The sequence below is a fragment of the Ovis aries genome, chromosome X (assembly GCF_016772045.2).
Source record: "Ovis aries strain OAR_USU_Benz2616 breed Rambouillet chromosome X, ARS-UI_Ramb_v3.0, whole genome shotgun sequence".
In the NCBI taxonomy this organism is placed as follows: Eukaryota; Metazoa; Chordata; class Mammalia; order Artiodactyla; family Bovidae; genus Ovis; species Ovis aries.
The window spans coordinates 113,477,199-113,490,037 of NC_056080.1; the positions used below are offsets into that span (position 1 = coordinate 113,477,199).

At 42.4% G+C, this 12,839-nt stretch overlaps 1 protein-coding gene across 3 annotated transcripts in view; it reads left to right on the forward strand.

Moving 5' to 3' along the window:
- The first annotated feature begins 11,514 nt into the window (after window positions 1-11,514).
- Window positions 11,515-12,839, forward strand: part of OCRL (OCRL inositol polyphosphate-5-phosphatase) — a 48,044-nt gene continuing 46,719 nt past the window's right edge. For 2 of the 3 annotated variants that reach the window (XM_042242205.1, XM_060408371.1), the window contains exons 1-2: window positions 11,515-11,722; window positions 11,997-12,067. In XM_042242205.1, coding sequence (XP_042098139.1) covers window positions 11,684-11,722; window positions 11,997-12,067 — 110 coding nt within the window. In that variant the 5' untranslated portion in view covers window positions 11,515-11,683. Of the gene's footprint in view, window positions 11,723-11,769; window positions 12,068-12,839 lie in introns of those variants that run through there. The other variant, XM_042242206.2, reaches the window with a different exon arrangement.

Genomic DNA, 12,839 nt, shown 5'->3' on the forward strand with positions numbered 1-12,839 from the left:
TCAGGACCTTCAAGTTGATTTTGAACTCTAGAGTTTATGTAAGACTAAAATGGCAGTGGTGAGGAGGCACGTCCACTTCTTGGGCTCTTGATCTATTCTGCACTGGCCTTCCCTGAGATGTACAGTCACCCTGTCATCCATTCCTTCTGCCATCTCTGAAGGTGGCCAACTCCCCATCAGGCTTCTAATGACCCCAATCTCTACAACCACCCAACACTGCTTCCCCTGGTCATAACTGCAAGACTCCAGCTTCTGTTTTCTTTTCCTACTCGCCTTCTTCTCAGTTCTGGGGCTCTCATCTTAGGATGGAAGGATGGATGGAGTGAGTAACATAACACGTCTTTCCCAGCAAGGATTCTTTCCAAATCTTTATGTCTTATATCGTGGACTGAGACATAGAACAATCTAAAAACCAGGAGTATGTTCTGTCCTTCTTTTGTGACATCTGCCTTGGAATGGAAACCATCCTCATGCGTCACTTCCTGCCTAAAAAGGTCACAGGGTTGGGACTTCCCTGGTGGCCCAGTAGCTAAGACTCTATGCTCCCAATGCAACAGGCCCAGGTTCGATCCCTGATCAGGAAACTAGATCTCATGTGTCACAATGAAGTTTGAAGATCCTGTGTGCTGCAACTGAGACCCAGTGCACCCTAATAAATAAATAGTGGGTTTTAATTTTAAAAAGATCACAGGGTTGAGGTTAGAAGAGGGCTTGGGTAATCTTCAGAGATCATCCTATTGGATCCATCATAGTATAGATTAAATGCCACAAATAGAAAAAAACAGTTTCAAAATGATTGGAATCCTTGAATTTTGTGCTTTAAAAAAATATCAGCTTACTTATTGCTTTTAGTAATTTTTGTGTTTAATCTTTGAATGATGACATTGGAAAGATGGTTCTACTTGGCAGATGTAGATATTTTTATTTCTGATAAACAAAAAACTGAGTTAAATTCAGCCATAACTCTATTTTTTTCTTTTAGGGTTTTCAAATTACTAGAGAAATCTTTAGGTGCCATGTAAGAATTTTGATCAGATAAATGGAGCCTAAGAGTCTGATGAGTATTACCTTAAGAATTTGTAGAATTTTAATCATTTTCACAGTCTGTATTTCAACATCAGCATCCTTTTGATTTGTTGCAGATATGTGTTAAACAGGTTATAGCCAGTAAAAAAAAAAAAAAATTAATACTTTAAAAAGGTCAAGACCAAGATGGCAAGTTAGAAGTATTCAGCTGGATGATCAAAGGAGCACCTGAATCATGAACACACCCATCTGACTGCCACTAACCACTGCACTTGTTCAGTTCCTAAGGGAAATATTGGGTAGAGCACAACATTTGTGAAAAGTGGATTTGGGAGGTAACTCTGGAAAGATGTGTTCAGGATAGAATCCTTTCTGATAATTTTTAACTCCAATTTCTGAGAGAAAGGAGGCTGGGCGATGTCAGACCTGGCTACGGGATTTGTGAAGCAGAAAGGAGATCCTAGTCAAGCAAAGCAAAATAGGGGAGGAGGGTGAAGGGAATTAAGAAACTAACTAAGGCATGGGAAATCCCTGGTTGCCTAGTGGTTAGGATTCCAGGCTTTCACTGCCATGGCCTGGGTTAAATCCAATGCACTGAGAACTGCATGCACAGTCCGGGAACTGAGATGCATGATTAAAAAAAAAAAAAAAGAAAGAAAGATAAAAGAAACTAAACAGGGCAGGAAGTGAAGTGAAGTGAAGCGAAGTGAAAGTGGCTCAGTCGTGTCCAACTCTTTGCGACCCCATGGACTATATAGTCCATGGAATTCTCCAGACCAGAATATTAGAGTGGGTAGCCTTTCCAAAATCACTACGGATGGTGATTGCAGCCATGAAATTAAAAGACGCTTACTCCTTGGAAGGAAAGTTATGACCAACCTAGACAGCATATTAAAAAGCAGAGACATTACTTTGCCAACAAAGGTCTGTCTAGCCAAGGCTATGGTTTTTCCAGTGGTCATGTATGGATGTGAGAGTTGGATTATCAAGCTGAGCACCAAAGAATTGATGCTTTTGAACTGTGGTGTTGGACAAGACTTTTAAGAGTCCCTCAGACTGCAAGAAGATCCAACCAGACCATCCTAAAGGAGATCAGTCCTGAGTGTTCATTGGATGCTGAAGCTGAAACTCCAATACTTTGGCTACGTGTCACGAAGAACTGACTGATTGGAAAAGACCCTGATGCAGGGAAAGATTGAAGGTGGGAGGAGAAGGGGATGACTGAGGATGAGATGGTTGGATGGCATCACTGACTCAATGGAGATGAGTTTGGGTAAACTCTGGGAGTTGGTGATGGACAGAGAGGCCTGGCGTGCTGCAGTCCTTGAGGTCGCAAAGATTCAGACATGACTGAGCGACTGAACTGAACTGAGCCTTTCCCTTCTCCAGGGGATCTTCCCAACCCAGGGATTGAACCCAGGTCTCCCACATTGCAGGCGTATTCTTTACCAGCTTAGCCACAAGGGAAGCCCAAACAGGGCAGGAATAGAGTAGCAAAGGGAAGGTGAGCTGTAGAGAGTTGGAGGAGGCTTTTCAGGGCCTCGTGCGTCAGAGACTAGCTGTGCCTAGTCCCTTCACATGAGTCTTTCTCACCCCAAATTCTATAAGGAATGGAAAGTGTAAATGGAGATACATAAATAAAAATGAGCTCTTTGTTATGCTGCTCTGCATGGAGCACAATATCTATGTTGGATTTGTGTATTAGAAAATCAAGGCTTTTCAAGTAGTGATGATTTAAAAATCAATGAATCATTTATGCCTCTGCTCAGTCTGTCTTCCAGCCTCTGGCTGCTGACTCACCTACAAGAATCTTCTTCCCCAGCCTCATCTATGTTAGGCAGGCTTGTTTTTGCCTTTGCAGGCCCTACACACTCTTTCTAGTGAAGGCTTCAGCCAGCATCATATTAAACATATTAAAATGCGTCCCCATCCTGCATTAAAAATTTATATTTTTGCTATAAATTTTTGAAAGGGCTTTTGTAATTTTGCTCTTGAAATTATGTGTCTGTGCATAACTAATTTAATTTATAATGGCTGTGATTTCTCCATAATCATTGTGCATACTTGGAAATTCTTGGGAAGTCAGAAGATCTAACCTAAAAATTGTTTTCAAAGACAATAATTTTTTTTTAATAAATGTAAAATTAAATAATTAATGAACTTGATAGAATGTTATATTTTGCGTCCTTTTAATTGAAATTATTTTTGAGTTTTTTAAAAGTATTTTACAATCTATTTTAAAGATCTCACTTTTATATTTTGAGAAAGCCCAGAAGTCCTAAGCACTTAGTTATAGTTGTTTGATGGATAAAGGCAGGCACTGAACACACATTTATTCATGTGTATGTGTGTTGAGGGGATGGTTATGGTGACAGTGAATGTGAGACTTGAAGCCAGAGTTTCATTTCTTTGAATTTTGTTCAATGACCATTTGATTCTTTGCATTGGATGCCTCTTGTATGTAAATACAAGTATAGGATATAAGACCTTTATTCAGTTAGGCAAAATGCCATCTGATGATAGATGAGAATGATCAGACCTATACATATTAAGGAATGTACTACAGAATTGACAAAACTTGAATTATTATCTATCAGAGATGAAGGAGATGCAGGGTTCAGGATAAATCTGGTTTCAAACCTGGTGACTAGATAAATAGTAGTATCATTAACAACCATAAGTAAGTCAGAGGGCAGTTACTGATAATATAATGACTTTGGCCATCTTACAGAAACGCTTAACACATACAGAATCCTATAACTAAGTGGGGTACTTGAAGTTATCCTAAAAAAAAGATGTACAATACTTTGCTGAAGTAGTAGGCCTAGGGAAATGATAAAAAGAATGAGTCCAGCTTGCCTTCATCCCCCTCTGCTGGCCCTAGGCTGAGTAGATACAAATTTTTACCCAACTTTGAATACATCCTAAACACCACTTCCGACTCCCTCACCCCATGACCTCTGCCTACTATACTAATCCCCAAGCCTAACGCACCATCTTGGGATATTTTCCCTACTCCTGCTTTCCATCTGCCAAGCATTGTAAGAGACAGTTAAAGACTCATGCTGCTTTGGACCACTATGGTAGTCCATGCCATCTGCCTCCAACTGGGCTCTTTCTGTCGCTCTAAAACCTTCATTAACTTTTCTGGATTCACTATCACTCTCTACCACTAACTGTTCCCTCCTCTACCTTCGTCATGTTCCTAAACCCTCTACTCTCAACTTCAGTTTTTCAGAAATTCCATCAGATGAAACGTGATCATTCAGGTAGAGCAGTTACCATAGTGCCTGACACATAGAAGTTTCTAAATAAAACGCTTAAGTTTGAATCCTGATTCTCCCATCAGCTAGCTAATGAGCAAGTTGCTAAACCTCTCTGACTTTCAGTTTTCTCATCTTGAAGATGGAAACAATATTTAGTATTCAGTTCAGTTCAGTCGCTCAGTTGTGTCCGACTCTTTGCGACCCCATGAATCACAGCACACCAGGCCTCCCTGTCCATCACCATCTCCCGGAGTTCACTCAGATTCACGTCCATCAAGTCCGTGATGCCATCCAGCCATCTCATCCTCTGTCGTCCCCTTCTCCTCCTGCCCCCAATCCCTCCCAGCATCAGAGTCTTTTCCAATGAGTCAACTCTTCGCATGAGGTGTCCAAAGTATTATCCAAAAGTAGCATAATGTAGTATTATACTATAATATAAAATATTATACAAAGTAATATAATATTATACTATAGTATAAAATACTATACAAAATTGCATAATATATAATATAATATTATACAAAGTAGCATAATATTACTACTTTAAAGGGATTTCCTGAGAATTAAATGAAAGTATGTATGTGAAGCCATGTAAAGAATGCCTGTCATAGGAATTCAGTGTTAAGCCACCAGGATTATTATTTTGTTATTTCTATTAAAACATCCACTTATTACTTTTAAAAAAAATCATCATCTCCCTTGTAAGAGACCACAGTTTTTAGTGTCATCACCTCAGTATATTTCCATTTCTTCACAACCTCTTTTTTTTTTTTTTTTTTTTTTTTGCCACTGCTAGGCTTGTGGGATCCTAGTTACCTTACCAGTGACTGAACTTGTGTCCCCTTCTTCGATGACTCCTCCTTTGCTTTAAGGAGGCTTCACATTTTGGCAAGAATTTTTGTTCAACCCTTCAAGCTAATTATACTAAAATTATATTTCATTCCTTTTTATTTCCAAACTCCCTCATTACATAGTCTCTTGCCTTCATTTTCTCTGAATACAGTCTCTCCTCAATTTCCTGTAAACTTGTTGCTACCCTCTCGTGCATGCTGCATGATCAGTTGCTTCAGTCATGTCTGACTCTTGGCAACACCATAGACTGTAGCCTGCCGGGCTCCTGTGTCCATGGGATACTTCAGGCAAGAATACTGGAGTGGTTTGCCATTTCCTTCTCCAGGGGATCTTCCCGACCCAGGGATCAAACCCGAGCGTCCTGTGGCTCCTGCATTGAAGGCAGCTTCTTTATCACTTAGCCACCAGGGAAGCCTGCTACCCTCTTATTGACCACTTATTGAAACTACTTATTTCATGGTCTCCAGTGAACTCCTTGACATATCCAAAGAGACTCTCTCAATTCTCATTTTCTTTGTCCTGTTTTCAGTGTTTGACAATGAAAACTCTAAACTCCATTTTATTTCTTTATTTTTCATCTTCATTGATTGCATACATTTTCAAATGTAGAAAAGTACATGGAATAACATAACCAATATATGTATCCTCCATTTAGTTCTATGGGCTTCCCTGGTGGCTCAGAGGTTAAAGCGTCTGCCTGCAATGAGGGAGACCTGGGTTTGATCCCTGAGTCGGGAAGATCCCCTGGAGAAGGAAATGGCAACCCACTCCAGTATTCTTGCCTGGAGAATCACATGGACGGAGGAGCCTGGTGGGCTACAGTCCACAGGTCGCAAAGAGTCAGACACGACTGAACGACTTCACCTCACCTCACCTCCATTTAGTTCTATCAAATCTGGCCAGATCAACTTTCAGACTGTGTTTGAAAAAATAAATATTTCAGATTATAGTTGATATTTCTTTTATGCCCTTCCCCAGTCTCAACCCTCTCCCTTTCTTGAATTTAACAATGATCATGCTCTTTCATGTTTATATCTTATTACTATTACATGTATGTAGCCATAAGCAATATATAATCTTTTCAAGCTTTATATAAATGGTATACTGTACATTTTTTTTATTTTTTCTTTATGCTCAACATCATATTTTTGAAATTTAACTCTGTGTATACATGTTGCTTGAGTTATTCATTTTAATTCCAAAATAATATTCAGTTTCATGAATACCAAGGTTCATTCATTTTTTCATTCAACTCCTGATAGACATTTAATTTGTTTCCTTTTTTTTTTTTTTTGAGATTACCAATCATGCTGCAATGAGCATTCTTTTACATGTATCCTTATGCACAAAGGTTAGAATTTTGCCCAGGTCTATAGCTAGAAATAGAATTTCTGGGTTGAAGGGTGTTATACAATGTCAAATGGCTCTTCATAGCAGTTCTATCAACCTACACTCCTTATAGCAGTGATCAGAGTTCTATCTGTTCTACATTCTCAACAACACTTGGTGTTGTCTGAATTTTTACATTATTGTCAAACCAATGATTGTGTAATAGTATCTCATAGCTTGAAATTTTAAAAAAAAACTTATTGGGGTATAATTGATTTACAATATTGTGTTACTTTCAGGTGTACAGTGAAGTGAATCTGTTATACAAATACATATATCCACTCTTTTTTAGATTCTTTTCCAATATAAGCCATTACAGAGTATTGAGTAGAGTTCCCTGTGCTATACAGTAGGTTCTTATTAGTTATCTGTGTTTTGTATAGTAGTGTGTATGTATCAATCCCAATCTTCCAATTTATCCTTACTGGCCCCTCTGTAACAATAAGTTTACTTTCTATATCTGTAACTCTATTTTGGTTTCGTAGGTAACTTCATTTGTAGCTTTCTTCTGGATTCCACATATAAGCGATATCATGCGATACTTGCCTTTCTCTGTCTGACTCACTCACTTGCTATGAGAATCTCTAGGTCCATCCATGTTGCGCTAATGGCTTGAATTTTTAATTTCCCTGAGTAGTAATGAGGTAAATCATCCTTTCACATCCTTTTGTCCTTTCATGTCCTTTGGATATCCTTGACTATGAATTGCTTAGTCATTTATTCATCTGTTTATTTTGGGCTGTGTCGGGTCTTCGTTGCTGCATGAGCTTTTCTCTAGCTGTGGCAAGTTAGGGCTACACTCCAGTGGCAGTGTACAGGCTTCTCATTGAGGTGGCTTCTCTTGTCTCAGAGCATGGGTTTTAGTAGTTTCAGTAGTTGCAGCCCCTGGGCTCTAGATCACAGGCTCAGTAAGTGTGGCACACAGACTTAGTTGTTCCACAGCATGTGGAATCTTCTTTGACCGAGGATCGAACCCGAGTCTCTAGCTTGGCAAGTGGATTCTTTACCACTGAACCACCAGGGAAGCCCCTTTATTCATATATTTTTTTCAGTTTTTCTTTTTCTTATTTTTCTGGGGAAAGGCATGCACCATGCAAGGCATGTGTGATCTTAGTTCCCCAGCCAGGGATCAAACCCATGCCCTCTGCACTGAAAGCATGGAGTCTCAACTATTGGCTCTCCAGGGAAGTCCCTGTCAGTTTTTCTACAAGGTTTCTTTCTTTTTTCCTCACTGATTTGTAGAGGTTCTTATACATTCAAGATACAAATTCATTTATTCATTTAATCAATATTTTTCTAGCATCTACTTTGTTCTAGAAATGGTTCTAGGTGCTGGGAATGCAAGAATATAAGAACTCCTGCCCTTCCAGAACTCACATTCTGATAGGGGAATGTAAACAATAAATGCAATTGATAAGTAAAATAAATTAATGAATAGTGAAAAATCTTCAGGAGAAAAAAATTAACAGGGAAGAGAGATAGGGGGTATGTGTGTGTGGAACTGGGAAAGGAAATTGTTGAATGGCAATTTTTAAAAAACCTTTATAAAATTTCACACAATGACTTTTATTTTTTTTTAATGTATTTATTTATGTATTTTTGGCTGTGCTGGGCCTTCGTTGCTGCATGGGTTTTTCTCTAGTTACAATGAGTGGGGGCTACTCTCCTGTTGTAGAGCATGGGCTCTAGGGCATGCAGGCTTCAGTAGTTGTAGTACAAAGTCTCAGTAGTTGCGGCTTCCAGGTTCTAGAACACAGGCTCGAAAGTTGTGGCACAGGAGCTCAGTTGCTTCTTGGCATGTGGAATCTTCCCAGACCAGGGATGGAACCCGTGTCTCCTGCATTGGCAGGCAGACTCTTCATCATTGAGCCACCAGGAAAGCCCCTGAACTGCAGTTTCAAGTAAAGTTGTCTAGGAAGACGTCTCTTAGAAAGTGACTTTTGAGCAAAGACCTGAAGAAGTTAAGAGTGCAGGCAAATCTCTCTGAAAGTGTTAGCTGTTCAGTCGTGTCCGACCCTTTGCAACTCCATGCCATTAACTGTTGCCCACCAGGCTCCTCTGTCCATGGGATTTCCCAGTTAAAAGTACTGGAGGGGGTTGCCATTCCCTTCTCCAGGGGATCTTCCCAACCCAGGGATCAAACCTGGGTCTCCTACATTGCAGGCAAGTGCTTTACCATCTGAGACACCAAAGAAGCCCAAGAGTGCAGGCAAAGTGAACCGCCAGTACAAAGGCCCTGAGGCAAGACTGTGCCTGGCAAATCCTAGGAATAACATGGAACAGTGTAATTAAGCAGAATGAGTTGGAGTGAGTGGTAGGAGAGTGAGTTAGGTATGACACCTAGAGTGTAGAACCTCATAGGTTATCCTTTGTCAGTTATAGTTACTGAAAATATGTTTTGCCAGCCTGTGGCTTGTCTTTTAACTTGTTGATGTTATCTTTTTTTTGCCTGTTCTGTGATTTATTCTATTCACCCAACAATATATACTGGCCAGCCTTCTGAATCAGCTAGTATTTAGAGACCTACCACTTTAATTTTTGCAGCTGCATAGCATTTCACACAGTATGAATGGACCATAGGTTCATTTGTATTTCTTTATATTCTTAAAAAAGAAATGCTCAGATGAACATTCTTGTACATTCTTCTTTGGAAACAGCTACATGTTAACCATATAGTAAATGTCTAGCAGTGCAATTTGTTTGTAACTAAGTATATGTGTCCTTTATATTCTGATATTGCCACGTTTCATACTTTCATGTTATCTTGAAGTGCATACATTTTGATATCTAATGTAGCTAAATGTGTCAATCAATTCCCCTACTTCCTCCTTTTTAGGGTCATAAGTAATCATTCCCATTCCCTAGGTCATAACAATATTCTCCTATTTTCTTCTGAAAGTTGTAAAGATTTGCTTTTCACAGTTAGATCTTTAACCCACAGGGAATTGACTTTTTTCCCCTCTATGGTGTGAGATAGGGATCTAATTTTATAATTCTCCATGTGGATTATCAATATTCCCTGCACCATTTAGTAGATAATCCATTTTCCCTACATTAATTTGAAAAGTCAAATATGCCACGTATCAACTTTCCATATGTGTGTAGACCTGTTTTGGGGCTCAGTATTTGATTCCATTGGTCTTTCTACCTCCATACCACACTGTGTTAATTAATACAGGTTTAAAGTCAGTCTTGATATATAGTTCATCATAGAGTCTTGTGAAGAAGGCAATGAGCACACCACTCCAGTACTCTTGCCTGGAAATTTCATGGATGGAGGAGCCTGGTAGGCTGCAGTCCATGGGGTCGCTAAGAGTCAGACACGACTGAGCAACATCACTTTCACTTTTCACTTTCATGCATTGAAGGAAATGGCAACCTACTCCAGTGTTCTTACCTCGAGAATCCCAGGGACAGGGGAGCCTGGTGGGCTTCCGTCTATGGGGTCACACAGTCAGACACGACTGAAGCAACTTTGCAGCAGAAGCAGCAGCAGCATAGAGTCTTGAACAAAAGAATCAGTTCAGTTCAGTTCAGTTGCTCAGTCGTGTCCGACTCTTTGTGACCCCATGAATCACAGCACGCCAGGCCTCCCTGTCCATCACCAACTCCCAGAGTTTACTCAAACTCATGTCCATAGAGTCAGTGATGCCATCCAGCCATCTCATCCTCTGTCGTCCCCTTCTCCTCCTGCCACTAATCCCTCCCAGCATCAGGGTCTTTTCCAATGAGTCAACTCTTCGCATGAGGTGGCCAAAGTATTGGAGTTTGAGCTTTAGCATCAGTCCTTCCAATGAACACCCAGGACTGATCTCCTTTAGAATGGACTGGTTGGATCTCCTTGCAGTCCAAGGGACTCTCAAGAGTCTTCTCCAACACCACAGTTCAGAAGCATCAATTCTTTGGTGCTCACCTTTCTTCACAGTCCAACTCTCACATCCATACAAGACCACTGAACAAAAGAATAACACAACTGAAACATTACTCTAGGAAGAATATTCTTATGACTGTCAACAGAGTAAAATGGTCAAATGAGATATCACAAGGGCTTACACTCCAGTGATGGCAGTGTGAATGGCAAGAAAACAAAGAATCTAAAAGTAATTCCAAAGAACATATTAATAAGATTTGTTGGCTGATTGGATACGGAGCAATCAGGAGAGCAAGCATATGGGGCTTCCCAGGTGCATGCATGCTAAGTCGCTTCAGTCGTGTCTGACTCTCTGCAACCCTATGGACTCTAGCTTGCCAGGCTTCTCTGTCCATCGGGATTCTCCAGGCAAGAATGCTGGAGTGGGTTGCCATGCGCTTCTCCAGGGGATTTTCTCGACCCAGGGATCAAACCTGCGTCTCTTCCATCTTCTGCTTTGGCAGGTGGGTTCGTTACCACTAGCGCCGCCTGGCAATGCAGGAGACACAAGCAAGCACATGGCTTTGAAATGTCAAACCTGCATCGCTGTGTGAAATAACCGTGGGTTTTTGTCATCCAATGTTTTGCCAACAATGAGTTATATTAGGCAAGGGATGTGGGCCAGGGATAATACATTTGGTGTTTGCCTGCTTACAAGTGAGCTTAAAGGGGGACAGAGAAAGCAAAGGTATGATCTCTGGGGATTTTTCCGATTTAGGGGGTGGAAGGATGGAGTGAGGTGGGAGGACATCTGAGCGGTAGGTCCAGCACGGTCCATTCTGTTAACCATAATAAGGATATTTTGAATGGAGGATGTGGGTCCTAGTGGCCCCAACACCTTTGAGTTATTTGATGGGTATGACTGTACTTTGTTTCTATGGCAACCTTCAAAGTCCCCCAAACAAGTCTGGCGTCACAGACAGCCTTGAAAACTTATCCCTTGCTGGACGTGGGGGAGACGCCCCCAGTCCGTCGGGTTGGCCTGCAGTTCCGCAGCTTGGCCGCAGGGGGCGGAATCTGCGGCGGCCTGGAAAACTGGCGGGGGTGGGAGGCGCCGCTCTCTCTCGGGTCAGGCTCCCGGCTCCCGGCTCTGGGCTCCAGGCTGCGGGCTGCCCGCGCCCAGCACGGAGCTGTTTCTCTAAGGACGCGCAGCCGAGGCTGAGGGGTGTGAGGACGCGGGAGGCAGTATCGTCGGATCAGCCCGCAGTCCGCAGCCCCGCCGAGCCTGGAAGCCGCCGGGATGGAGCCGCCGCTCCCGATTGGAGCCCAGCCCCTTACTGTATCCGCCTGAGAGAAGGGGGAGGGGAGGCCGCGCAGGGCGGGGGTGGGGGTCCGCGGGACTGCGGATCGCGGCGGAGGGGCTGCTAGGGGGCAATCGGGCCCCAAAGCCGAGCCGAGCGGGAGAGGGGGGCCAGCGCGGGAGGCGCTGCCTCGGACGCTGGGGAGGAAGGGTGGGCAGAGGGGCAGGAGCCTCTCGCCACCCTGCACCTCGGGTCCCCTCCTGGGCCGCGCTTGTAGAGAAGACCCTTGACTAGCGCCCGCATACTATCGAGGGTATGGAGATGAAGGGTCCTCTCCGGGAGCCCTGCGCGCTGACCCTAGTCCAGAGGAACGGGCAGTATGAGTAAGTAACCACCTGATACCCACAAAGGAGGGGAGCCTGCCATTACCTCCCAACCCCAAACCGCGACAAGCCACGCACCGTCCTCCCACTGAGGCCACGTGGGCAACAGGTTCGGCCCGGGTGTGAAGTGCCAGTGCTCTAACCACCTGGCTTTCTCCCCAAGTTTGCTCTGGCCTGTGGCTCAGGAAAGGGCTCAATGGGCAGGCAAGCAGGAAGCCTGGGTTCTTAGTTCCTGCCCCTGCAACTGACATGGGTTGTGTAATCCTGGGCTGGTCAATAAAGCTTTCTGGGTCTTAGTGTCCTCATCAGTTTAATAAAAACATGAACTGCCTTACCTTATAGCCTTTGGAGTTAACTGAGAGAATAATAAATATGAAAGTGGTTTACAAAGAAGTAAAAGTGTTGTAAAAACGCTTCATTGTTAACCTTCTCTTAATCTCATTCAACTGGTTCCTCCAGTCTCCCACCCCTTTATTCCATTTGCTTGAAGGCATATTCATTAATTCAGTCATGATTTTGTGTAGGCCAGTAACTGTTTCACTTACTGACTTGACTGCTAGAAAAAGTAATGACATGTATAGAAATGTAAACGACTTTTGGCCTTTCATCAGGGTGTGTTACCTCCCACTCTGCCTTGGACATAAGAGCTCAGTAAAGACTGTTGACTGGTTGATCAAAAGATTTTGATAAGCCATCACTATAGCTGCTGATCTCATTTCCTTGCCACTAATGTTTCATCTAAAGTATCTCTGATGACTATCCTATATAGGTA